The sequence below is a fragment of the Nipponia nippon genome, unplaced genomic scaffold (genome assembly GCF_047370975.1).
Source record: "Nipponia nippon isolate SJK-2023a ecotype South Korea unplaced genomic scaffold, ASM4737097v1 scaffold_19, whole genome shotgun sequence".
In the NCBI taxonomy this organism is placed as follows: Eukaryota; Metazoa; Chordata; class Aves; order Pelecaniformes; family Threskiornithidae; genus Nipponia; species Nipponia nippon.
Genome location: NW_028262335.1, coordinates 6,940,634 through 6,967,519, shown reverse-complemented (window position 1 = coordinate 6,967,519; position 26,886 = coordinate 6,940,634). Strand labels below are relative to the sequence as shown.

General features: G+C 47.9%; 3 protein-coding genes across 9 annotated transcripts in view; all 3 read left to right on the top strand.

Annotated features, from left to right (window-relative positions):
* The window catches only part of LOC104008949 (uncharacterized), a 50,575-nt gene extending 28,315 nt beyond the window's left edge, over positions 1–22,260 (top strand). Inside the window, exons 10-15 of one of the 7 annotated variants that reach the window (XM_087755468.1) lie at positions 1,174–1,382; positions 3,194–3,261; positions 3,597–3,761; positions 4,876–4,960; positions 20,775–20,908; positions 22,145–22,260. In XM_087755468.1, the coding sequence (XP_087611594.1) occupies positions 1,174–1,382; positions 3,194–3,261; positions 3,597–3,761; positions 4,876–4,960; positions 20,775–20,908; positions 22,145–22,162 (679 nt within the window). In that variant the 3' untranslated portion in view covers positions 22,163–22,260. Of the gene's footprint in view, positions 1–1,173; positions 1,383–3,193; positions 3,262–3,596; positions 3,762–4,875; positions 5,000–5,148; positions 5,802–6,351; positions 12,952–20,774; positions 20,909–22,144 lie in introns of those variants that run through there. The other 6 variants (XM_087755474.1, XM_087755475.1, XM_087755473.1 and 3 more) reach the window with 6 other exon arrangements.
* Positions 14,263–17,045, top strand: FNDC10 (fibronectin type III domain containing 10). The gene has a single exon (XM_009474981.2). It carries the CDS (start codon positions 14,263–14,265, stop codon positions 14,953–14,955), a length of 693 nt encoding a protein of 230 aa, XP_009473256.2. The 3' UTR covers positions 14,956–17,045.
* Positions 22,261–26,053: 3,793 nt separating the features above from the next.
* SSU72 (SSU72 homolog, RNA polymerase II CTD phosphatase) overlaps positions 26,054–26,886 on the top strand; it is a 29,518-nt gene continuing 28,685 nt past the window's right edge. Inside the window, exon 1 of the mRNA XM_087755497.1 lies at positions 26,054–26,380. Within this exon, the coding sequence (XP_087611623.1) occupies positions 26,112–26,380 (269 nt within the window). The 5' untranslated portion in view covers positions 26,054–26,111. The remainder of the gene's footprint in view (positions 26,381–26,886) is intronic.

Here is a 26,886-nt window from a genome sequence, read left to right as displayed (position 1 = left end):
AAGATATTCCGTTTCTCCTCTGACCTCCAGTTCATTTCCATGCAGTGGAATGGTGTTAGGCTACTAAGCGCTCTGCTGCTGAGCCTCTGGTTGGGTGTCCACGTGAGCTGTGCTATTGCTGCAGGCAGAGGAGCATTAATGAAAAATGTGTTGCATTTGGCGTATACCTTGATATCAAGAACTTGTCCCTCTGAGGCACTTCTGTGAAGAAGGAAGCAGACCTAGATATTGATGTAGACATCAGGAGAAGGGTATTTGAGGTGGAACCGTTACAGAGGAAGGCATTCCTGGCTATGGCTGCCTGACAGGGGTTGCCTGAACTCTCCCAGATAGAGCTGTGTATGGATAATTGATTTTTGCAGGTCAGTAGATGGATAAAAATATTTGGGGGGGGGGGTGGTAGGAAAAGCAGTAAATTGTATTGGAACGTGGCTTCCCTCTCTGAATGAAGAAACAAAAATATTTTTTCCCACGTTCACCTAAAAAAACAAGCGAAACAACATGTGAATTTTTCCTTTCAGCTAGTTCTGTTTTCACTGTTTGGGTTTGTGCAGGGGACAGATGCACGCTGTGGAAGAGTTTTATAAACATGCTGTTAAAGTATCCATCCCAGTTGCAAAGTTTCATAAAGAGCTTGTAGCTTTAAAAAACAAATTACCAGACCACAGAAACTGTCAATTTTGTGTTGCAGCTTTCCTGTTTATTTCGAAAGGTTTTTTTCTACTTATAGGCCAAAATTCTACAGTTTTACTTTAGTAGCATCTTCATGTCAAACTAAGTTGGAACAATAAAGAGGACTTATGTTTTTGATGTTTTTTCAAGAACTTAGATTTGTGTATTTGGGTATGTGTGAGGCATGAGTAAGTATCTATTTAGAACTGGAGTTTTATTGCTATTGTACCACGAATAGTATTAAAGCAGTTCTACAATAAATTGTCTTTATAAAGCATAACTTATTTTGTACTTCTGTGGCATATTAAATGTCCTGTTTCAAGCAGATATCACAGTAACTAATGCAATCCGCTAGTTTTGCCAAAAAGTTAAATTAGGACAAACTTCTGCATGTGTTGGAGTTTGTTTTCTCTGCTTCCCCTTATGAAATAGCATTATGAAATATCTCTTGATATACTGAGGCGGGGGGGGGTTCTGTTTTGTTTCGTACCCTTGTTGCAGCTGGAAAGACCGAGTTAACAACGTGAATGCGAAGATGGATGACCAACACCGGCACGGTTACCCAGAGAGCCTTCATTCCGATCCCAGGCCTGGGCAAGAGGGGCAGAAAGGCAGCCCGCAGCCACCCGATCAGAAGCGAGGGGAAGAGCATCAAAGAGCTGATCAGGCAGGCGAGAAGGAAAGGACAGATGATGAGGAACTTGAAATGGGTATGGTTTCCCTAATCCTATGCTGTACAGTACTAATTTATTGCTAATCAAGGCGGGGAGCGAGAAAAGCTTTCTGCTTAAAGGAAAACCTTACGACTCTTGAAAAATTCTTGTGCTTTTATTGGCCTTGGTCAAATGAAAAACCTGGACTGTTTTCCATTTTTGTTCCCTGTTGTCCTGCATCCTCACACATTTCCAAAGTAATGGACTCAAAATCGGTGTGAGTTAAATCTATTCTTCTTTCTTTCCTATGGGAGTGATGGGGAAAATGTCAAGACTTGATCTTAGTCTCCCATAGGAATTGATTTAATTCTTTTAGAAGTGGGCAGAAAATTTCCCAACTGTCCTTAAGGGGCTAAAAGCAAATAAATTCCAGGGCAGCTAGTTGCGTTTGTCAGGCAGCCAGCAGAGCACCTCCTTGCTGCAAACAGACTCCATCATCAATTTCTCTTGCACATGTGGAAATAACCGGTAAGATCCGGCCGTCAGCTAGTTACCTTTGTCAGAAAGAGATGCTGAAATGTAGATATGACTAATGCTAATTCTGTATGTTGCTAGACTGAGGCAGAATGACTAAGTAGGTGGCTTTTCATGTAGCTAATTTTTTTTGCTGCGGTCTTGAATGCAGTAAGGCAGGGAAGCTGGGAGCTGAGACTCCTGTGAGGATCTCATTTGAAATGCTGACTTGCATCCTATTAAATGTGATAAAGATGGTCTCAGCCTGGTTTCTTGACAGTAGATTTTGGCTCTGGGTTTGGAACAGAGGAGGGATGTCACGAGGCAGAGATGAAGGTCAGTGGTTCTAACTGAATCTTGGATCAAAAGGCTGAAATCACCCAAGGTGGGTGCTTGCCTCCGAGGCTGTTGGCTCGGTTCACTCTGTGCAGGTGAAGTCCTCCCTTCCAGAACAGCAACGGTTGGGTAACAGCTAATGTGTACAGGGATGCCCGTTTGGAGAGGAGGTTTGGTATTCCTGGGCTTCCCCACAGCTATGGTTAGCTGCTATTTCATGTTTTGCTGACCTGATTTTCAGCGAGTCCCCTTAGAGGAACTGAACTAATTGGTTCACATCAAAGTGAATTCTACCCTGAAAAGAAAAGGCCTCATAGCAGGTGTAAGGGAGCATGAGGACCAATAGCCCTTGACCTCTGTGTCCTAACTGGAATTATGTCAGAGCCATAGTCAATTCAGGGTGAGGATTAGGCCTTTACTTAGTTGAAAACAAAGGCTATATTTTTAAAAGGCTATTTTTAAAGGCATTTTTCTCTTATTAGTACTCTCCTCCTGCCCTGGATGTCCCCCAACCTGACACAGGGAGCCTGCCTTTTGTTCTGACGATATCTCGTCAGCAGCCGAGGAGGGGGAAGACCATCCCAGCCATGGCCTGACTGGCTGCACGGCTGGATTGCTGCTATAGACTGCCCAGACTTAGCAGTGGCATGAGAGAAAGGTGTATCTTAATGTAGATCAGGGGCTGAATTCAGAGCTTTTTTTCTTTGTATCATATGTGCTAGTCAGTAAGTTAGGGGCATGCTTCAACACATGCTTATGCCCCAGCCTTGGGGATAAGGAAGCAGTTTTGGCAGCTGCGGGAGCATAGTGCTGCTTTGCCCTGAATTCTTGCAAATGGCATTGAAGAAGCGTTCCTCTGAAAACATACACAGAGCATTGTCTGCCTCAACCTGCAGGCAGGTCGCGACAAATCCCTACTTGGCATAGAGTTAATACAGCTGCTCCCTCACAGCGGGACTCTTAACTGGTGACACTGACTTTTGAGAGAGTACGCTGATAAGTGTCCTTTTTCCTTGCAGATGCAGGAGTGATTGAGAGAGAGGAGAACTTGCATTCTCAGAAAGAGACTGTTGTCCAGGAACCAATGGTAAGTAACGCCGTCAGGCTGTCATCCAGATGAAACCCTAGCTCTGAATAAGAATCCAGCTGTCCCACTTAAGTCGATGCTTTCCCAGAAGTAACGTTACATGCAAGATTATAACAGCAACATGCAACTCTGAACTCCTTGGTTCTGGAGGGACTCAGAGGGATAATGAAGACTGGGGGTTTTGTTTTTAGAACCACTAACATGCTTGGAGAGAGGTGCGACTGAAGTACTACAAGCCAGCGCCTCCTGCTCGCTGGGGAAGGCAGGCTCGCCTTGGCCTCTGTCTCCCAAGGGATTTTCCTGCCTGGTATTCACAAGAGGCTTTTCTTGTCCAGATGCCAGATGATGCTGCAGACCCTGCCCAGGATCCCAATAACCAAGGTGAGGATGAGTTTGAGGAAGCTGAGCTGGAGAGACCTGACTTTGAAGAGAAGGTGGGAGGTTTGGAAAAGTTCAAGGAGCCCAGCGTCAAAGAAGAGTCTAAGGAGAAGCCACTGAAGGTGACTGACACGAGGGCAACCAGCAGGGGCCAGGGAGAGACCCCCAGCTGTGAATAGGGGGAGGCAGAGAGCTTAAGGACTCAAAGGAAAACATCATGTTCCTGGATGGATCCATAATCCCACTGCAGGGATACGGCAGGCAGGAGAAACCTCTTTCAGTGGGTTGGTCAGTACCAGAACTTGTTCTGGCCCTGTCCTCTCTGCTTGTTAAAGTCAACCCTAGCATTTGCAGCACCTACGTGGCTGGAGAGACACTGAATAGGAGATGGCTCACTCCACAGCTGTTACTGCAGAGGTGCTGTACCTTTTCAAGCACTTGAGAGACCAAAAACAGAGACAAGAATATGGGCCTATGCTCAGGGTCTGGTCGGAGCAGCCGTTGCTGTTCCTGGGATGGGTATGCAGCAGTGACAACATGTGAGAACTCTGCCTCCTTGTTTGCCTGCCTGCAGATGGAATCCATTTATTTTGCAAAGTGCTTCTTGCTGTCTGAAGCCAGATTGCATCAGGGAAATGTTAGCTTGTTTTGACAAGCAGCTGAGTGTTGCTTGTTTTTTAAAAAGGAGTGTTTTATCTGTCAGGCTCTAAAATCACGATTAATAGTGAGGTTTTTAAAAAAAAAAAAAAAAAAAAAGAAATCCTGGCCAATGAAATCAAACAAGAAAGAGACGCTGGCACCAGCAGAGCAACACCTCCTTAAGATTAGTGAAAATGTGGAAAGAATTAGTGATATAAATACCTGACTTTCAGGCAGGGCTGTGCTGTGCTCTCTAAAGCTCTACCCTAAATAACTTGTAGATTCCCTGCAGCCCCGGGACTTGATGCAAGAGCAGCATGTGCAAGGGCCCTGGCCCTGGGACCCTTCTGCAGGAGAGGCCTCTCTTCCACAGTGGAAGGAGCTGGGCGGTTGCTGCCAGCAAGTGGGAAGAGAGATTGGGTGGAGAAAGCACAAATGGAGTTTGGGTGGCCTCACTGTCTCCCTGCTGCCCCCCAATTCCTGATCTGTAGCCCAGTCTTCCAGACTTGGGGCTCTAATGCGAGAGCTGTGTCCCTGGCCAGGAATGGAAGTAGGCTGGGGTACTGTCAGCAGTGTCTGACTTTCTGTGTTTTTCAGGATGCTGGCAGACCTGCCAAGCCCAGGGAAGACCCCATGGATGACTATCAAGAAGATCAGGAGCAAGAAATTGTACGACACCAAGGTTCTTCCTCTTTCCCTCTCTGGTGTGATTGCTACCTGGGTATGTTGGTAGCTGGGAGCTGAGTATGACTTAGCTTTTAGGAGATCAGATGTGAGCACTGACTTCAGTTTTGTCTCTGGCTGCTCAGTGAGGTGTGTCTCCAGAACAAACCTGGAGCCCACTTACCTCTGCTCCCTTTTCTTTTTCAGGTGTTCAGAGTACCCTTTATGCTCTGTCTCCCCTCCTCATTTCTTTCTGCATCAATCTGCAGCAGTTGAGCTGTGAGATGCTTACCAAACAGCAGCTGGGGTGAATTACGACCTGTGCTGGTGCAGCTAGGCAAGATCAGTATGTGTTTCTCCAGGCATCACCCTGGGTTTATTCCTGTGGTGAGAAATTCACGGGGAGCCCTGTAGTCTGCTGTTGCACAGGTCCTACTGGGTCTAGCCTGTGTCTGTGGAAGAGCTGGGGAGAACTACACCTGTGCCTTAAGAAGGGTCATTAGGTTACAGACAGCAAGTCGAATAAAAGTATGAGTGACAGAAGAATGTGATGTCCCACTCCTGAGGCAAGTGTGGGAGGTGGTGCATTGATTGGGCCACAGTTGCTCTATTTGGCCGAAAACAGGTATTATTCCTGTCTCTCAGAGCCCCAGGACTGCTGTAGTCAGTGACAAGTTGGCATTCCTCTAGGGGAAAGATTGGAGGCCACCAAAGACTGAGAGCATGAGTACTAGAGAGGATCACCCTGATGCCTTCTGGCTCATGTAGGTAGAAACGAAGGATCCTCTTCCAGTCTTGTTCATCTTCTCCTTGCCCTTTTTAAGTGGCTGCTCCTGGCTTTTTCTGCAGTTTCAACGGGATTGCTGAGGAATTGAGGGTTTGGGCTGCCTGCTGGGAATGAAGGGGGTGGGGAAATAAGGGGTGGGCAGAGCTAAGTTGTTGTCAGGAGCGATCCTTACCCTATGTGTAGAACTTGGCTTGTGCACTGGATAGTTGGACCTAAAAGGGCCAACGGAGGCTGTGCTGGCTGCTGCACATCATGGGTGGGATTTGTTACGCAGTTTTAAATGTGGTGGATGTAGGATATCTTCTACTTGTGTAGCAGTGGCAACAAGCTGAGATGTTAAAATTGCATTTTAATGCCAGGATGTTAAATGTGCTTAAAATGAACAGGCTGATCATGGCAACACAGGCTTCTTACCTCTGTGTCTTGGCTAAGTGGCTTCCCAATGACATCTAAAGGTCCCTAGCAGAGATGGATTCCTCCCTGTTTTCCTGAGTTTCCCAAGCTGGGCTGGTGTGGTAGAACAGCTATACTCAGAAGCAGCATGGTGTGCTGTTAGCTAGGGTCTCCTTTTCCAGGCCTTGCTGATATTTTTTTTCCTTCCTGGCTGTTCCTTCTGCACCCAGGAGGATCATGGAGGTGAGGTGGATGACAATGATGACCTGGAACTTGTCCAAGACCAGAAGGACGATGCAGGCATACAGGGAGCTGATGGCAAGAAGGATGACTACTACTGAAAGATGCTGAAGGGAAGTGGAATATGCTAGGAATGAGGGGATGGGAACTCCTCCTGGGAACTGCCTCCTGCATTAAACACTGCCCAGAACAGTCAAAGGCAGGAGGAGAGAACTGTCTTCGCAGGCATTGAGCAGGGTGCTTGCAGATGTGCATTACATCTATGCGGGGGGGCCATTGCTGCCTCTCCGGTCAATAGCATGGAAGTGCTCTCAGACTGTAGGAATGATTTTATCCTGCTGCTTCTCTTAGAAGCACTTCTTGATTCATTGTGTTCTCCACCCTCTTGTTTTCCCTATCCCCTCCCAAGCTGGAGAGCTTTTCTTTTTTTTTTTTTTTTAACCCCCTGGGCAGCAGAGGGGTGCCTGAACTGGTCCCTGGACTTACTCGACTGATTGCTAATACAAAGGAATCTGTCTTCATAAAATATTTTGCTCAGTAGTGTTTCTTTTAAAACATCCTTTGCTCCAATCAGAGTAAGGTGGAGAGGAAGTTAGCCTGCTCTTTTTCTGGAGTAATGCAAGGGTGATAGCTAACCACGAGCACCGGCAGAAATGACCATATGCCAGCCGGTGTAAGTGTGTGTGTGTGCATGTGTGTATATGAACGACTGGATCCTCTTTCTGGTGCAGAGACCCTTCCCAGTGGCTCAGAGTAGAACCCTTGGAGTTCTCCTTTCCTTGGCTTTGAGCTGTGACTGTCCTGCTGGGCTTGGAGCCTCCCCATCTAATACTGCGCATCTTGTCTTGACATCGCTGCTGCACCCTGCGTTCCTGGAGATGTGGGCTGGCCTGAGCTAAGACGGGCTCTTCTGGGATGGCGGCAGGGACTGCCACACAAAGAAACAACAGCAACCCTGCGGTAACCTCTGCAGGTCACCAGCCGCGGTGAATGAAGACCTTCACGGCACAGCTGCCAGTCCCTCTGATGGGATATTCCTTTTACTTTGCATAGCGTTTTGGTGGTGCAGAGGCCCCCAGTGGGACACGAACAGAGTCTGGGAAGGGCCAAACTATCAACTGCTTAAAGTTTCCAAATGCAAGCAGCAGGATGGGAGCAGACATCCATTTCTGTTGTGAATGCGTTTGCTCAAACCTTACTACGATTCGTGGTGCAGCTGCAGCATCCCAGCAGAGCTGTCCCTGCTTTGCCCTCCCCAGGCAATCGGCAGAATGGGTCAGAGCATATCCCAGCCTGCGGCTGCTTCTCAGACCCACCACCTCCTCCCTCCCCATCCTCCTGACATACACTCAGCTTCTGGCACCTCCCTAGGCTGTTCAGGATTCCCAAGCAAGCATGAAAGGCTTGCTGAGGATGAAATTTGATGCACGGGGCAGGGGGAAAGAAGTAAGGAAGAGCATTCATGATGGTAGATATGAAGGAATATGTGGAGCCTGACTAATGCAATTCCATCCAGTTCAGCTTCTTTCCAGTCTCCCAGCATTTGTCAGGGAGCTAAGATAAGTTTTGTTCCTTCTAGACTGGTCTGGTTTTTAATCAGCAAGCTGGGTATTTCTAGTGTTCTGTTGATTCAGTAGATTGAAATCTGTGGTGCTTTACTTAGTCTACAAAACATATCTTGCCTGACCTGAGATAGAAGGAATGGGTCAGCTGGAGTCTCTGGAATTTAAAATGGAGGCAGCTGGAAGGAGAATGGGCTTCATTGTGATCTCTCAAAGCCTGGGAACTGGTTTCCTCATGTGAACAGGGCAGAGCTGTCACATCTCCTACCCTGGGCAAGACCTATGCATCTGAGCTGTCTCCTGCTTCCTCATCACCATGTCAGAAGTCCTGGACGCTGGGACCTCGCTCATCAAACGCAGCTTGTGGTTGAATGTTGTGACCTGATGAAAGACCAGAGGAGAGATCTTTGTTCCCTATTTGCATTAGTTAAGCTTTTTTTTAATCCCTTGTTTTGGGGCTTATTTTATAAGCACTTTTAGAGACTTGGAAAAACAATATTTATCTCCCAATGAGCTTTGTATTTTTCATTCAGACAGTATTGATTTTTTTTTTCTTCCACTGATTCTAATGGAGCTTGAAATTAACATCTTATAGGACTTTCTCATTCTTTGGTTTTATTCTGCTTGTGTTTCTTACCAGCACAATCAGCTGCGCAAGTCAGACTCTGGGGCAGATAGGAGTAGTTAATGTGGTTGGCTCTCTGCTTGCTTTGTGTGGAAGCAACAAGAACTCTGCTTTTCCAGATGCTGCCCTTTCTAGAGCTACAGCATCAAGTCAGCTGGGCGGCACCACTGGTTATTATGGAGTCCAGTAGAATCATGTTGTTAGGGCCTCACAGACCTGGTCTGCTGCTTGCCGAAATCGGGGAGGATGGACTTGTGCGCTGAGACCATGAAAAGCCTCATTGCAAGTTTTGAACTGTGTGTTCCGTAACTACGTGAGAATACAGAACTCTGCACGGGTGAATACTGATACTAGCTTGTGGGAGGACGTGAGAGTGCTCTGGGCTGCAGAGCTCTACCTGCAGGCATGCCTGGGCACCTTATCGTAGCTAAGTTAAAGTCAAAGGCGGAGCACTACAGTCACTGTAGAGCTGTTGCCAGCAGCACTTCAGCTGCAACCCAGCACTTACGATGAGCTTTCTCAGGCCTGGAAAGGAGCATTCAATCTGCAGAGCATTCTCTGTATACTGCTTTTCTTCTTTTTTTTTCCCAGTTTTCTCCTGGATCCAGGAGTGGTCCAGCTTCTATTTAAATGAAGCTATTTCATTTGAGAGCTTTAGCAAAATCCCAATTTATAAATAGTTTTCTGATCTTTCTATTTTGTATCACGCCCTAGAATAGCCTGCTTTAAGTGTAGAGGTATCCAGGCCTCGGTGTGCACACAGATCTCCAGAGAAGACAAATGCTGTTCTAGGGGCTCTGTGCTCATCATACTACTTGGTATCTTTGTGGGCAGAATAAGCAAAGGTGCCGGAGGCAGAACAGCAGCCAGAGGCTGTTCCAGGCAGTCTAGGAAAATGTCTAAAAGCCAAGTGCCATAGCTGCTCATGTAGCCCACTAAGGAGCTCACTGCAAAACTGTAAAGAGGCGCAAGATATCCAGAATGACTTGAAATGGTTAATGCTGCGTTAGTCCTTTATATTACCAACCTTGCTGTGTGACGCAATACTTCTCAGCCTCCGCTGTCTGCTATAAATAGCACATTCAGAATAGATCAGCTGGAGTTGCAGTTACCGGTCCAGATGCATCCTGATCAAAAATGCCTCCGGTTCTCAGCTGGGCTGGTAAGATGGCCTTGTGTCACAGTTTGGTGCGGGATCAATGACCAACAGAGTCTGTGGCATGAGCTTCAAACCTGCATGCCCAAGCTGCCCCAGTGAGACGTGTAGTACAGTTACCTGCTGAATTTCATTCACTCCTCTTCCACGCTTCTCTTAGCCTGTGACTGTCAGAGTATGTAGGTACAGACCTTTACTGGAAGCAAATCGAGTGCTGGAAATAAACCCCAGCGGGGGTGAGGCTGCACGCCGATTCAGAGAGACTGCAGGAGCGATCTAAATTAGGAGGCAGATTCTCTGCTTTTACATGCCTAGGATGAGTAATCCTCAAAGTTATGACTTGGAGGGAACTGTAGCAACTCAGCCCTAAATGTAAAGCTCCCTGCTAGGAAAATGCTTTAGCAACCATATGTCGCATGCTGCCCTTAGCTGAGAGCTGTGCATCTCTGCTCTAGGGATTGTCTGCCCTGGCTGCATCCGAGACTAAAATTAGCATGGTGTTGCATAAATTGTTAGCTGTAGGTGGTTAGTGCTTCCTTGTCTGGCCTATAGCAAGCTGCCCCCATTTTAATACTAGTTCACTGTTCTGTCTAATAGGAGATGAAACAGGAGATGATAAACCCAGTGGCGGAGAACTAGAAAAGCAGAAAACCTGTGGTGCTGGGCCTGTCTGAAGGCCTATAAAGCAACGTGGGATGTTACCGATTTTGATATGCTGCCCGGGGGTTCACTGCTTAAAGCAATGAATAGTGTTTTGCCCGAGTGGCGAGCTGTTGAAGCGATACACATGAGAAGTCCAGGCTGAGTTTTGTTGCAGACTGGGGCACAGAAGAAGGTCTTGGGAAACAGCTGGATTACTAAGAGAGCAAACAATGAGACAGTATTCATATGAAGCCAGTGCTGGCAGAGTGACCAAGCCAAAGCATGTGTTTTTGCTTGTCTCTTGCATGAATGATTGTCTTTTGCTTAGAGACATAGTGCAAGGCCAAAGGATGCAGTGCAGGATAAGGTGTAGTTAACCTTTAGTGTCATTACAATCGTTTTAATGGGTTGCTCTTTATTTTCCTTTGGACTCCAGCAAGACAATGTAGATTAGATTTCTGTAAACAAGTATGTTTCCAGGGTTCACATGATGTCAAAGTATTAAGTGGTTTGGCCACATCTTTAGCCAGATGATGAGGATTAATAGTATGTTCTGTGCCCTTACAAATAAAGGCTTGGATGAGGAAAACGTGCCTATCGATTAGTTAAATGAAATGAAGCCTACTTCTCTGTAATCCACTCCTTACTTGGAAAGCTGTTTAGGATTATTAGGCTTGTTCATTTGCATGGCATTTTTTAGGGGTTAAAACGTGACAATCTAATAGGAGTTTAATGAGATCTTTTCTCAAAGACATCTGAAATAGTTGGAGAAAATGCCCTAAGCCCTTGCATACTGTAGGTGTGAACTGCCTGCATTTCCCCAAACCAAGAATGTCCTCTCATTTCTAATGATATATAGGACTTGCTTAACAGTAACAGTCATTTCTAAGGATGACTATTGTTCATATTCTATATAGTTCGAGTGAGACTGGCTGTTGTAAAACTTAGGGATTAAATATGAATCTAACCTAGACTGATGGCGTATAGGCCTGCCAGGGAATGAACATCCTTCAGTACTCATTCCTTCTTTGCGCCTTGCAATAACGTCTTTTCACCTCAAGCCACATCTCCCTCAGTGCTGTTTTACACTTGACCACCTCTGGAGCGAAGCCTGCCAAATTTGCTGAACTCTGTGCTGCTCTAGTGTTAGAGAATATCAATATACATGGAAAAGATGAGGTAGGCATAGTATCCCTGACAGGGGTTGGGGTGTTCTGTATCCTTACATTCATGTGCCTGAAAAACATCTGGAAATCAAAAGGAATATGCATTCATCCAGATGTCTTGTTATAAAGAAGACTGGGGGTCTCCAGTGCAAGGGTACAGCTATAAGCCAAAAGGCCTGAGGATGACAGTGATGGCACAAGGATACCCTCAACAGCTTTCATAATTGTTTAGGTCAGTTCACTGTTCTGTTTGACAACAAACCTGTTCCAGCCTATAATCACAGAACCAGTTATTCTGATCATAATATGTAAACGACTAAATGGAAGTCAGTGTGCAGGTATGCTACTGCCTTGCGTGAGTCAGAGGCCCAGGACTCGAACCCAAAGGGAATATGATTATCTATTCCAATTCCTGGTAATTCTGGCAGTCATTCTGGGAAAGACATTTGAGGAGGCTTCCACAGCTTTCCACGAAATGAAGGATCTCTGGTTAGCTTGTTTTTCCCTCTTCTACAACTTCAAATGCGAGTATGGAATTAAGTCCAGGGCTAAGTGATGCAGCACATGCAATCAGGTGTCTTCACTGCTGTGCCAACCGCCTTCCTTTCCTGTACCAAAGGCCAGGCCCTTCTCTTGGATCTCTCAACAGAAGAGCTCAACGTGCATTGCAAATCCTAAGCAACATCAGAGGCTGGTGCCAGATCTCTTCCCTGCTCGCCGAAACACTGACAGCTCTGGAGTGCAATCTGCTCTTGATAGGAGTTAGGAGAACTGCGCAAAGTTTTAAGGAGGCAAAACTTGCTTAGTTTGGCTCCAGCCATCTCCTGAACACCCACACCTTTCTCAGGAAGGGCTGTCAGACCTTCAGTTTTGCATCCTAGCTGGAACTTCCACAGGTAAGTTTGCCTCAGCCACCACCAAGTGCCTTCAGCAGCGCAGCACCTCCTACTATTCTGTAATAACCAAGTCTTTTCCAAGGAGAGCAGCCATTACTACAACTTTAGCGTCCTTTTCTATGCTGATCCTATTTTTTTTCATTGATTCCTACTGGTACCTCTTGGTATCAAAAGAGACTTCTAGCAACTTTCTACAGGCTAGCGGACACCCTTCCCCCCCCCCCCCATTAAATTTGGTTTAACAACTAGATGTGGAAATAACTTATAATACTTGGTATCGTAAATTATGTTTAAAGATTTCCATAAGAAACCACATACTCTAAAGAGGCAAGTCCTTCAGACAGGAAAAGGTGTCCTGCTATGAGACCATTTGGTCATGCTGATGTTCAAGGCATCTAGAAAACAAAACTATTTAAACAAGTTCCACATTGCTGCAAATTACATGTTGTATGTATTCAAGTAACACCTCCAGTGAAGTCCGAGGTGTATGGTTTGGGTTTGTTTTTTGTTTAGGCTATGAAATAAAAATAGGCTTCAGAATCTTATTTTTGTTATATTTTAAACTTATATAAGACAATAAACGCTTTTAAAGAAAACTTACATAGTAATCTGTAGCTCTTGTATTTCCAAATAGGTAACACAGTGAAGAAAAACCACCAGTGTGTTTAGGCACATTTCTGGGGGTTTTAACCATGTAACATGATAATTGTTCTATTTTGCAAGTTAAATATAGACAAATGCTATGTTCTGCCATAAAAACTGGAACAGGACATGATGTAAAACCTGCTCAAACCAAAAAAAAAACCCCACAATTTTTTGTGTAGTGAAATCTGCAACTCAGAAAAGACAGGACTTAAAGCAGCTTTTACCAATTTAACTGTTGAAAGAATCTTCAAACGTTGCTTAGGTTAAGTATGTATTTTTATGATTGTTTCATTAGAGGTCTTTTGTTTCCACATTGAGACAAGTCTATCCTTTAGTGGAACTCCTTCAAGGTCGTTCAGAAAGCATTACACTGTGATGCTGGGATGGAGCACTGCTCTGCCTCCTTCAGCCCTCTTCTGTGCTGCAAAATAAACAGCAGGCTCTGGATCAAATGGATGGCTCAGGGGCTGGTCCTGCAGCAGAGGGGGAAAATGGCTTTTGTTAGAAGACAGGAGTAAGAGGAGTATCTTTTTTCCTTTGGTCTCATGGACTAGCATGAAGACCTACGGCTTTATCGCTGCTGTCAGCTCATGTCCTTCTCCCAGGATTGCATCCTTATCAACTTTCTCAGCACTTCCAGTCCGAAGGGGTTAAAGCAGCCTAGGTCTGCAGACATAACCGTTTAAGAAATCCACGTAATCCCCCATTTCTTTGAATAAGGTCTGCCTCAGCCGAAGGGCAGCTCTGTAACTTTGCACAACCCTGCCCCGGACCCAGTCTCTGCTGGGTGCGAGACCCCGGCGGCGGAGGCGCCCTCCCGACCGGTGCCCGGAATCCGAGTGCCTGCGCCCGCGTTCGCCTCCCCCCCCGGGGACGCGGCTCCCCGGGGGCCTGCGCCCAGCACCCGGCATCGGCGGCGAGCAAAGCGGGGCCCCGGGGGGGGGCGGAGGGGGCCGCGCCACCCCTCTGCCGGCCCTCACCGGGGGGCGCGGCGCCCGGGGACCCCCCCGCCGGTGCGGAGCGGACTGGCGGCCGGGCTGCGCTGCCCAGCGCGGCGGGTGCTCCGCAGCCCAGCGAGAGTTAACGGCGGAGCCGCCTCTCCATTGGCGGCCGGCGGAGCGGCTGCGGAGCCCGCGTTTATAACCCGCGTACGAGGCGCCGCAGCCCTCCGCCGGCACCGCGGCGGGGCTCCATGCCGCGGCGGCCGGCATGCCCAGCCTGCTGCCGCCCCTCCTCGCCCTGCTCTGCTTCGGGGCGCCAGCGCCCGCCCTGAGGGTGCCGCCCGCCGCCGCGGGGCCAGCGCCGCCCGAGGCCGGGGCCGGGGCCGGGGCCGGGTCGGAGGAGCCGTGGTGCCCCTACAAGGTGGGGGCCGAGGGGGCGGCGGGCGGGCGGCTCTGCTTCCGCACGCCGGCCCGCGGCTTCCAGTGCGCGGCGCGGGCCTGCCGCGCCCACCGCTCGCCGGGCGGCGCCTTGGTGGCCAACGTGCTGCGCAACGGCAGCGTGCTGCTGCAGTGGGGGCCGCCGCGCCCCGCCGCCGGCCTCCGCGGCTTCGCGCTCAACTGCTCCTGGGACGGCACCTACACGCGTTTCCCCTGCGACAGCGTGGAGCTGGGCGCCGCCTGTCGCGACTACCTGCTGCCCGAGGCGCACGGCAGCGTGCGCTACCGCCTCTGCCTGCAGCCGCGCTACGCCCCGCCGCGCCCGGCGCCGCCCGCCCAGTGCGTGGAGTTCCGCGTGGAGCCGGCCGCCATGCGGGACATCGTCGTCGCCATGACGGCCGTGGGGGGCTCCATCTGCGTCATGCTCGTCTTCATCTGCCTCCTGGTGGCCTACATCACCGAGAACCTCATGAGCCCGGCTCTCGCCGGGGCCGCGGGAGCCGCCGCCCCGCGTCGCGCCTAGCCTGCCCGCCGCCCGCCGGGGCCGGGGCCCGGCTCCCCGCCGCCGGCGGCGGCTCTCCCGGCTCCCCCGGCTCCCCCGGCCGGACCGCTTCTTGCAGCGCGCCCGACGCCGTCTTCCTGGCCCTTTCAGGGGAGGAGGAGAGGTTTTGCAAACTGTTCTCGCAGCGGTTTTGCCCTGTTTGAAGCGTTGGGTGGCTCGGGTTTGCCTTTCCCAAACGTGCAGGATTTGGGGTTTGCTCAGGATTTGGAGCTCTTCTTCCTCCTAGGGTGGCTTTTCAGCCTGAGCCATACGTGGTTACTGAACTCATGGGGTCTCAGTGGATTCAAAGTAAATAATGGCAAAGGTCCACAAGTGCCAGAGAAATGTCTGTTTTAAAAGCAAGCGACAGAGCTTACAGAGGGCCTGTTTGAGGAGACTCTCCAGAACACCTTTATTTTAAGCCTACGCCTAAATCCCCTTGCTCTAGTTTTTTCCCGAGGGGGAATGTTGTTTGAAGTCCGTGGGAGAACGGACGGGTGGAACCACAAAACCCGTAGCTAAGCCTGGCTTTGATCCAAAGCCCACCTAAATCTTGTGACTTACGTGGGTTTTGTATCGTGCCTTACGCTGTTCACAGGTTCTGCGAGCTAGGCTGGCCGCCGTCCAAAACAACAGGGGTTTTCTGGTCAGCTCGAGTGACCATCAACATCCTACACCGACCAAACCTGCTTTTCTCCCTTTAAAACTCATATCGGTAGTTTCCACAAAAAGCAATGCTAAAGGGACAAATTTAGGATGAAAATTCCATTTTGTTGTGCAAGTATGAACCCATCCTTAATTATAAAATAAGTACAATGTAGATGAGCACCATCACTGCCCTCTGAAATCCCATCTTTTAGGAATGCCGTGTGCTGCTGCACGAAGGTAAAAGCGTCTTAAACACAGAACGCACTGATGTCGTAGCCGAGTGTTTTGAGCATAGGAACACTCCCTGTTAACTGCTCACTCAATGCTGTAGTAGGTAAGGTTTTAGCCATATTCTAGTATTAATTCTATTGTGCCTTAGTGCTGAGAATTTGTCCCATTTATATCGGTATATCTGTTCCTGTAGTCTTCATAGACAACTGTAGCTCCCCGAGTGTTTTTGTCTCTGAAACTAGTGGTTGTGGGTTGGTTTGTTCGGTTGTTTGTTTTTTTTTTTAAAAAAACAAACTTAGGCTGATCATTACTTGAACTTTAATAGATACACAAAATAGAGTCAGGTGTTTATTTAGTGAGCTAGTTTTTGGTTTGTGTTGTTCGTATGTAGTTGACTGCTGTAACAGAAAATGACTGTATATCACTTAAACTGAGCACCTAAAGCAAAAGCAGGCGAACAGCTCTTCTGTAAAGGGGTATCGCTCTTAAAATATTTAAGTTTCATGTGTGATCTGTTTGTGTAAATGTTTATCACTGGTGAATGACACCTGTGCTTTTCTCTGTGAAAGCAGTTTGTGAAGTATAAACTTGCTGGTAGAGGGTAAATGTAGAAAGTATATGGAATCCTTTAATAAAATGCCGTATTTATACTCATCATAATCCCTTCAATAATTTGAGGGTGACTGAGAAACTGAAGGTCTATCATTCATCAGGCAGAAATACCTTTTATTTGTTTGTTATTCTTGCTTTGTTTTCTTTCTCCCATGCAGCTGACTCTAAATTTAACAGTGTTCTCTTTTTATTACCTTGCCTATCTACTTGATTTAAGCAGCCTGACAATATCTAGTGTCGCAGCAACAGAAAGATGGTGTCATTCATTGATACTGAAGGACGATGTCATAAATTTTCTTCTTTTATCCCTCAGGAGATTGACTGCTCGAAGAAAAGGCAAGCAGTTTTTTAAGAACATTAAGACAAATTTCATCTGGTGGTTTAGTTCAGTGAATTGAAACGCAGAGTAAATTTGGGTCACAGGTTTCAAGTCGGTCTTTCCTGTAGCCAGTTCTGCACTGGACTGTGAGAGCGGCACTGATTTGGTGTATCTCTGTCAGCTTCTGTCAACCAGTGTTACTGTTCTGTTCTTCATCTTGTCCTGAATTGCCAGATGTGAAAATTAAATGTATAAATAATGACCCTTGTACCATCTTGGTGTTGACCTTAATAAATTAAGAAAATAATGAAAAGAAATGAAAACATCACTAATATTTAATGCTTCAAGATCTCGTTTGACTCAAAGTGAGCAAATCTGCCCAAAGACTGGTCATAATGATCTTCCATTGCCTAATGTAAAATTACGACAACATTAATGGGAAAATGAAAAGAGACTTATTCTCGGAACACTTGATTTTTGTTTACTAGAGGTTTAGACTATAGGATCACAGGGTAATTCAGGTTGGAAGGGATCTCTGGACGTCTTTTAGTTCAGCCTCCTGCTCAAAGCGGGGTCAGCTGTGAGATCACACCGGGTTACTCAGGGCTGTATCCAGTGTTGCCTTGAAAACCTCCAGGGATGGAGACCACACAACCTCTCTGGGCAAGCCGTTCTGCTGCCTGAACTTGATCATGGTACTGTCCATAACTGTAAAAAAAAGCTTGGGCTAGACAGATCATCTGGTCCAGCCTAAAATATTCTTATCAAGCAGGAGGTCACAGCACCTAGTGCAAGAAGCTCATGATCTACATGTCCAACAGCAGGGGGAAAAGGGGCACGATACTCAAGATGATCACTTCAGTCTGTCAGATACAGGAAACCAGATGTGAAATTTTGTATGAAAACTCACTGACCCAAACCCATTAATTGTGGTAGCCAGGTGTCTTTGGTTTTGAATATAAATGATCCCTATTTGACCTTTGAATGAGCTGCCCTTAGCTCCTAAATCCATCTTTGTTTACCGATTCAAGTTACTTCATTTTGCGTGCAGCCACCACCGTTCATTGCGGTAGCACTGATGTAAGTCTGAGGAAACCACCAAATTTAATCGACGGTTTTGTATGTGACTATCTTGAATAAGACACCTCTGCAGGTATTGATAGGATACAGTTACCTGCTAAACCAGCACCTAGTAGATACTATACAGACGTTATTTGTAGTCGTCTCACATCTTCGTGCATCTGTCTCTGTGGATTGCATTGCAACAGCATGCTGGGCAGAGGACAGACAAGCAAGAAAGAGCAAAACATGTAGAACAAGAATGTAAATCCTGACGGAGCAAATTCTGTAATTCTCTAAAGGATTATTTTAATCAGTTTTTTCCTTTCCATGCATTATAAATGGGATGTAGGAAACAATACCTCATAGTTTCTCATTCATTTTCAGTAGATTAAGTCTTAATTGGACGCATCTTGGCATCTGGAAAAGAAAACCGGAGTATTCCCTATTTCATTTTATGTGACGTTAAGCAAAACATCTGCCAACCCACTGATAACTGGTTTTTTTCCTCCATCATGAATATAGACATTTCCTCCATCATGAGTATAGACATTTCTTTTTGGCAATGATGGGGAAAATTACATGTACATAGACTTGATATTAATTTGACTCCCACAAGTCTTTGTGAGACTGCACAGTTAAAGAAAGCTTTATCCAGTATTTGCAGCAATCTCCAAAACTTGCAGAGTACCTTGTAGAATCAATCCTGGCCTGTCCAGACAGCAGTAGAGAAGTGGCATTATGCTGATTTATAACCGCCAAGAAGCTGGCTGTTATGTACCGAACGCTTTGGGGAAAAGTGCAAATACCTTCTAAGGCAACCACACGTTTTCTCTATTACAATACAAGTACCTGGGTATTAAAAATCCGTATGGTACACTCTTAGATGGTATATGGTCCTGTGTTTATCTGGTTTATTATTTCCAGTACGAATATCAAGCCATATCAATTTCTGCAGAAGTTAAAATGGAGAGCGATATGCTCGTTAACAAGCTTTTTTTCCCTTGCCCTGTGCTAAATGTGAGGAAAACAACTGCTTAAATGTAAGCAGCTAAAGCTCAGCCTGACCCCAACTTTGAATCTTCTGAAGGAAACAGTCTGTGCCTCAGGCAAAGAATCTCTCTTAATTCCATTACGATATTTTTTGTGGTACATAAAAGAAAAGGTTGCTTGCCTTTATTTGGAGGTGCAAGTGAAAGCTGGTATTTTGCTTCCATGGAGACCTGGAGTTGCAGTCTTACAAGGCTGCAAACTGCTGCTCTCTTTCACCAGTATGTTCCAAAAGAAAGGCTGGGAAGACTGGGCTGAAAGGAGAAAAAGTGGCAGATAACAGTTAACTGCGTCCCATTCCTGTTAAAGCCTTAGTAATTATAGCAGTGATGCTTGGACGGGGTCTTTTGCAGTTTTAGCCTGAGCAAATATACCCTGACCGGTATTGCTTTGTCATAGATCTGGTCACTGCATCGCCTGTCTTTGCACATTGTCTGATCTCATCTGGGTGAAAATTGCCCAAACCCCTTGTTCTGTTTTCACCTGAAAGACTGTTTTTTGATGCAGAAATTCTCATATCACAATGTTTGGCATGTCATTTAAAATTCCCTGGCAGTATTTTCAGCCTGCTTTGCCGAGATGTAAATGATGGCACAGTGCAGTACAGTATTTATACAACGTGCCAAGAAAACCCCTTCAAAAGTGATTTTGGGGGAAGACTTTTCCAGGGGAGATCTCTGGGCATTGACCCATAGACCCTTTGTAAAAGCAGACATACACATTCAGATAATTCATTCACTAGCCAGATATCCCAGAATTACCAGATGATTTGCAAGGTCCCTTGCAAAATAAGAAGTAACGAAAGAGCGGGCATTGCAGCCAGTGGGGCAGATTTAGCAAAAATGGCTGAGAGGAGACCTGGGGCACGAGGTTTTTGCAGCAAGGGCTGAGCAGAAAGACAGGTTTCAGTGGGGAGTGCAGAGGGGAGAAACACGGGCGGGCTATGCTGAAGGGCAGTGAAGAAAAAGAAGGGAAAAACCCGTTTTGCCGGGAGGGAGGCAGGCGCTAAGGAAAGGAAGGGGGAAAGGCTTTTCTCGGGAAGCGCTGAGGAGAGAGAGGGGACGCATTTAGGCGGGAAAGCCTGGGTGGCAGCAGGGCTTCATGTGCATGGGCTGGGGCGAGAGGTGAGGTGGGAAGGTCTGAGGAGAGGAGAGCGGTTTGCCCTAAGGGCTGAGGGGAAGGAGGGGGAAAGATTTTGTCGGGAAAGGCGAGGGAATAGTGAGGAAAGGTTGGGGTTTTTTATGGGAAATGCAAGAGAAGAGGGGGAGAGGTTTTACCAGGACGTGCTGGGGTGGGGAAGCGAGGCTTTTGTGCGAGGTGTGAGAGGAGAGCGACGGGTTGTGTGAGAAGGTGCTGAAAGATGGGGAAAGGCTCCGCTGGAAATGCTGAGGTGAGGGAGAGGGAAACGATTTCAGGAAGCGCTGGGTAGAAGAGGGAGGAGAAATTCTGTAGGGAAATGTCAAGGGGTTAGTGGGGAAAGGTTTTCTGTGGAAAGCGCTGGAGGGAAAAGGCTTTTGTGCAAAGCACAAGGAAGGGGAAGGAGGAAAGAATTAGCTGGGAAGCACTGAAGGGAAAGAGGTGAAAGACATTTCTGGGAGGTGCTCAGGGGCGAGAAAGAAAAAGCTTTTCTCAAGAAGCGCTGAGGTGATAGTGGGGAAAGAATTCCTCAGAAAGCACACAGGGAAAAAAGTATTAATGGGAGGGCAGAAGATATTTTTAGGACGCACTGAGGAGAGAGAAAGGACCCCTCCCTGGGCAGGGAGAGCCCTGCCTCACTAGGTGAAGTTCAGCTGGGCTGGGGAATAGAGTTGTTTCTTCAATGTCCTGATCTTGTCTCCTCTATTTCTCTTGCTCCCGGTTCCCCACTCCTGCCATGCAAAAGTGAGCAAGACGAGGAAGGCTTTGGAGCAACTGCAAGCAACGAGCGAGAAGAATCTGCAGGCTGGTTACCGGGCCAATGGTGCAAGCGCCAGGGGACGGAGGAGAAGGAGCCTGGACAGTGGCACTTGTCTGCAGGTAGGGCCCGGGATGCGGATCTGCATTCCCTGTTGCTCCCGAGCCCTTTGTGGCCCGGAACAGCAAGGCGTTAGGCTGGATGTAGTTTTTACCTCTCTGCCTTTGGGAGAACGGGAAGCATTAGTGTTTGAGATTGGCTGGCGCTGGTGCTGCAATGAGGTCTTTTTTCTCTTCTGGGAAGACAATTGTGTTTTGGTCTTGTGTTTAATGTCTCTTTTTATATATTTATTTCCTAACTCCTTTTATAGATTTTATTTATGCTTTTCAGACATCAAAAATGACTTTTTCACCAATAATAAAATTTGTTTCCTGGTCTCTGTGCCAGTTGTTTTTTTCTTAAGATACTATTCTCCTTTTTGTCTCCTTCGTATTCCATTTTTGGTGTGATTTTATCTGTCATTAGTCTTTGTCTTATTTTCCGTATTTCCTTTTATTCTATAATGTAGCTGAAGATCTGTGTGAAAACATGCCTGTAGATGGCCTATCTATCTTTCGTAGCTCTAGTTCTGTATGTGAAAAATACCTGAGATACATTCAGCTGGTTATTTTGTGTTATGGCCTGTTATCCTCGCCTTCCTTTAATCACTGTATTCCTGCTGTCCCTGAATTTTCAGGTTATGAATTTTGTCATTTTTTCATTTCCCCACCTAAGTGTGGAGGTACTTTGCTCACAGTCTTTGTTGGACCTTGTTTCCCTGGGGTACTTTTTAAGGGCAAGAAAAGGCATGTGAGTACTAGCACCAATGTGTAATTATCTTGGGTCTTTGTGTCCCAGATTTCTGCTCTATTGCAATAAAAATTTTCCTGGGATAAACGCAGCAGGAGGTGGTTATTTTGGTTCTTGCTTTTGGAATGTATATGTCCTAAATTCTTCTGCCCTCGGTAATCTCACATTTGCAAGCTTTGTGTTTTGAGTTGTTAATTCCAGCATACAATAATATTAGAGGTGTATCTGGAGCTTTTGTCTTTGGAGCAAGGTTTCTGGAAATGTTTTCATGAAATAATTGTGGGCATCTTAAGGAAAAACTCATTTGTAAATGTCCTATCAGATATTATTTTCTTATAAAGATTTTTCATTTTTGTAGGAAAAGCAGGAATTTTTCCAATTTAATTTTTGCTCTTTAATCTTAGTGACTTGGATAGTATTGTTTAGGGATTTGGTTTTTATTTGCAGGCAGTATTGATCTGTATGATCCTCTCCCTCTCATAAAAATTCTTTTTTGTCATTCTCTTTAGGGCCTAAGTCCTACATAGTTACTTCAGCGCTCGCTCTTCTGTTGCCTTCCTGAAATGGAGCTGGAGTCATAGTCAGTTAAGCTTCCCAAGTACTTTTGGAGTTTCATCTCTCCGACGACCACTTTCTAACGATGTATTTTACTTCGTAAAGCGTACAAGGGTAGGAGTCTCAGTTCTGTCTTAGATCACATAAATGGTGAACTAATAAATACTGAAAAGAATTAGAATGAAAATTAAATAACAGTTAACTGTACTATCTTCTTTAATAGTCCTTGTATGGAACTCTCCCATTATATTACGAATTTCCCGTCACAGGAATACATGGCAAATAGCTTGACCTGCTGTGTGCAGCCTTGATGGCAATTTGTGTGGCCTGCTAGAATCATGACACTAATTTGGTAGAGTGCAACTAAATTTGTTTCGCCTGTCAGCTGCTCCACTGTAATTGCTCCAGATAGGACTGAGGTGGCACTTTGAAACTCAAAGGGTATGGCTGACACGGGAGTGGAAGAGGGCTGGTGCCTGTGGTCCTCTGCCCATGGGCAGCTGTAGCAGTAGACGCACCATTTCTCTTAGGCCACTTTTGGAATCTAATTTGGGTGATGATCCTGAAGATCGCAGTTAGATGCAAAAGTTTCATAGAAAATGGTGGTCAGAGGAAAATTGTTTGTGAGAGAGGACAATTGGGAACACCTGAAGTTAAGCACTTAGAATGAGTATCCCCCCAAAGATGAAACTTACAGTTCCAGAATCATAAAAGCTTTGCCTTCCTCATACTGCGCAGCGCCATGAAAAGGGTAACCCCAGAGGCCACACCAGCTGCAACCTAATATCGACAAATCTAAATCTTTAATGCCTTCCCCACCCTGTGTACTGGGCATTCCTGATAGGAATCATCTCAGAGCTGGAGGGAAACCGACACAACTTCATGGCCAGAGCTCTTGGAGTTTCTGAGGTCTGTGTGGAGTGATGACATAAGCAACTACCTTAAGAACAGACTGGGGATCTAGGCAGCTGTTCCCACGTGATAATCAAAAAGTTTTTAATTACATCACTAGTTGTTTCATCTTGTGTTCAGGGCAAGGTAGAAAGAAGATGAGGCCCCAGTCGCCATTTTAATAGAGCTACAAATTTCCTAAGTACTTTTTAAGACCCCATCCTTTAAAATATTCATTGTCCGATGGCTATATTGAATTCAGCAAGAATGTCAGATGCTTGTTCCCTTGGCAGGAACCACTTAGCATCTTGATGGCTCCATTTAACTTGCACCCATTTTAATATCAAATTGATTTTGCCAGAGTTGCTCTCAGATCACAGTTCTTGGTGGGCAGTTGATAAGAAATTCATTCTGGCTGTCTGACACCAGATAAATAGAGCTCGAGGGCTACGAGAAGAAGTCATTTCCAAGCGTTTTTCCTGGCTGTGATGCAGCTCAGGACCTATGCAACCAAATCCGGCACAAAGTAGCATCAATGGGAGGTTTTTAGTGATGAGCATTCTTTCACTTTCAGCATTTTAGAATTGTCATGAGCTGGGGAGCAGGTGTCTGCTTAATACAAGCTCTCTTGTTACCACTATTCGCTTCCCTCCAGTTATGTTAATTGTAGCGGCACCAAACGGCTTCTCAGCTCCGCTCTCAGCCCTGGAGCTGCTGGGGTTGGACCTGTGATGAGATGGACCAGACCTGTGCTTAGAGCAGGCGGCCGTTGTCTCAGTGTTGAATTTTAACACAGACAACTTTGGTACTTGGAGCCTGTGCACATTCAAATTGGAGTTGGTTTCCTTTGTATTCTGCGCTGACAGCAAAAATTCCTTGTATACTCCGAGAGATAAGCTTCCACCTCACCCATCTGCTCCCACTGCTCTAAAAGGACCTTTTCTGGAACGAAGGAGGGAACCTCTGTGTCCTGCTGGAGCCTTGGTTTCTCATCTCTCCTGGCTGGCTCATTTCTCAAGCACTGAAGAGTACTGGAGTCAGCTGAAATAGCGCACGTCAGCCAAGGTGGAAAAGCACAATGATATGGAAAGGGGAAAAGATGACGAAAGCCTCAGGGAAAAATCGAATTGGTCTGGGCTGAGCAAGGAGTGCCATGATCGTTTTGACCTGTATGCGAGCAAAACAATTCTGAAATCAGTGCATTTTACCAGTCAGGCAGTACATAAATAACTCCTAGTTTGGGCCATTCTTATTTGAACAGTTTTCAGTAAAACCTTGAGAGTTTACTCCTAAAATGCAGAAGTCCGTGATTAAGCATAACAGAAAGCATATCTCTGCCTCATCTTCACTACAGAGTCCTCAGCACAGAGCATTGTGGGCGCAGACATGGGGACGGGAATGATCCGGGCTGTCAGACCCAATTTTCTTTTTTTGGGGTGATTCCGCTCCCCATGCAAACGCTGCTTCTCCGGAGCTTTGGTCCGTGGCCCAGCTCCGTGGACCCACTGCGACATTGGGCTGCCACCTAGTGCTGAGAGAAAAACCGAGCCAGAAGACTCCGCTTTCCAGGAAAAAAGTGATTGCTTGGATCACATTCTTCTGAAAACAAACTAACGGAGTGTGTGGCTTACATTGCCAGGCAAATGGGAATTATATGCGTGTGCAGCATGGAAACGGGGTGTATTTGGGAAGAAGATGGGAAGACCCAAGAATTTACGTTGTAAATTTGGAGTAATTTCTTTCTGCATGTTGGAAAATTGCCTGTATATTAAACAAGAGAGGGTTGACCAGCAGCTAAGTTAGGGGACTCGGAGCTGGGAGCGATTATCACGTTGTGGTCACAGCAGATCATTACATCTCTCCCTCTCTGGCACGTGGAGGTGACACCTAATGGGTCATGCGTACGTGTGCGTGTGCCTGAGACTCTCCAGGACCACAGAAGCAGTAAATAGGGACGCTGCTGGAATCTTTTAGCTGTTGTACTCGTCGCTGAACGAGCCTCTCGCTGGCACAGGAACAGTACAAGGCCATGGTCAGTTGTGAAAGCGCTGACCCAGACGGGTACGTCACCGGACATTTCCTACATCCCTACGTTTATGTTTCCTTTACATGAGGGGTGTGAATGTTTATCCAGTAAAATATTGTGTACCTGTCCTTGTTTCCAGTAGAGTACTACAAATCCACAGCATTTAGTGGCGATTAACAGCAAAGCTGGACCTTTTCTCACAGCTGCTCCCTAGCCCTCAGGTAGCTTCATTCAAGCCCCCTTCCCTGCCTCACAGTTGTCCCTGACGTTGAAACGGCACCGGTGAAAAACATCTGGCAGCTGAGCAGCCCATCAGGGCAAAGACACACATCTGGCAGCTGAGCAGCCCATCAGGGCCAGGCGTCACCATTTAGGAACGCGAGGCTGCGTGCTAATCGCGGGCTGTCCTGGGGGAAATCAGGAGCTGGGTCAGAAACGACCCCTGCGTGCAGCGCTGTTGCCAGCCGCTTGCTCCGCTTGGGAAACTGGGAAACGCAGCCGGATGGGAGGAGATGAACTGTGCCGCGCTGGGCGCCGGGTCGCCGGGGAACGCCTGCGACTCGCCCGGTGGCTCTTCTCTCTCGATAAGCGGCTGACGAGTTAGGCGGTGTTTTTAGGTGAACAGCCCAAGCAATGAGCAGGATTCACCGATTCGTGCTAAGTGACCCGTTTCCTCCCGTAAAGGCCTGCGCCCTTGCGCCCGCCGGAGCTGCCCGGGAAGCGCGGGGCTCCGGAGGAACGGGTGTTCACGGAGAACAACCCGGGCCTGGCGAGCGCTGCTGGGTCGCGCACCGGAGGCCCGACACGCAGAGCGGCGGCCAGGGACCCGGCCCCGCCGCTCCCCCGTGAGCCCCGCGCAGCCGGTCCCGCGGCGCGGCAGAGAGGGCCGGGCTCGCCCCGCTCCGGGCACCGGCCGCTCCCCGGGGCAGCGGCGGGGCCGGGCCCTCCCGCTCTATGGCTGGCGGCGCGCTAGCCTCCTCCGCCGCCGCTCTGCCTCCCTCTCGATGGTAGGCGGCGGCCTCCGCCCCCTGACGCCCGCTCCGCGGTTGGCCGCGGCGGGGCGGCGCGGCCCTGGTGACACGTCCCGGCACCGCCCGCCGCCGGGCTCCCGCCGCCATTTTGTGCGAGCCGCGGCCGGGACCGAGAGGGTTTCGGAGCCGCGGGGAGGGAGCCGGCCTCTTCCCTGCGCCGCCATGCCTTCCTCGCCGCTCCGCGTGGCCGTGGTGTGCTCCAGCAACCAGAACCGCAGCATGGAGGCGCACAACATCCTCAGGTAACCAGGGCCTGACCCACCCCCTTCCTTCCTCCGGCCGGCGCGGCCTGGCCCGCCGCCGCCAACGCTGGGCCCCGCCAGTGCGCCCTAGGCCCCGGCGGCCGCTTTCCGTCGCGGGCCGCCCCTCCGGACCGCATCAGGGCCCCGTCCTCGGCCGCCGTAGCGCGGACGCCGGCTGCCTTGCCTGGCCCGGAGCTGGGCTGGAGAGGCCTGTCAGGGCAGCGGGGCGCCGCGGCGGCTGCCGTGCGAGGCCGTGCTCGGGGCCCGCGCCTGGCCCTGCTAGGCCCGCGGGCTTGGGGACTTCGTCCTGGTTGCATCCTGCCTCCTCCGGACCCTGCTCCTGCAGCCTGGAGTAGCCGGTGCGGTGGGGTCCGCTCCACTGTCGCTGGCGGACCTCGGGATCCAGTGCTGCAAAACACGAGCTGGCGAATTCGACAGGTGCAGAACAGCTCCCGTGTCTCGGCATCTGAAAACTTAAACGTTTCTTTTTTTCTTTATTTTTTATT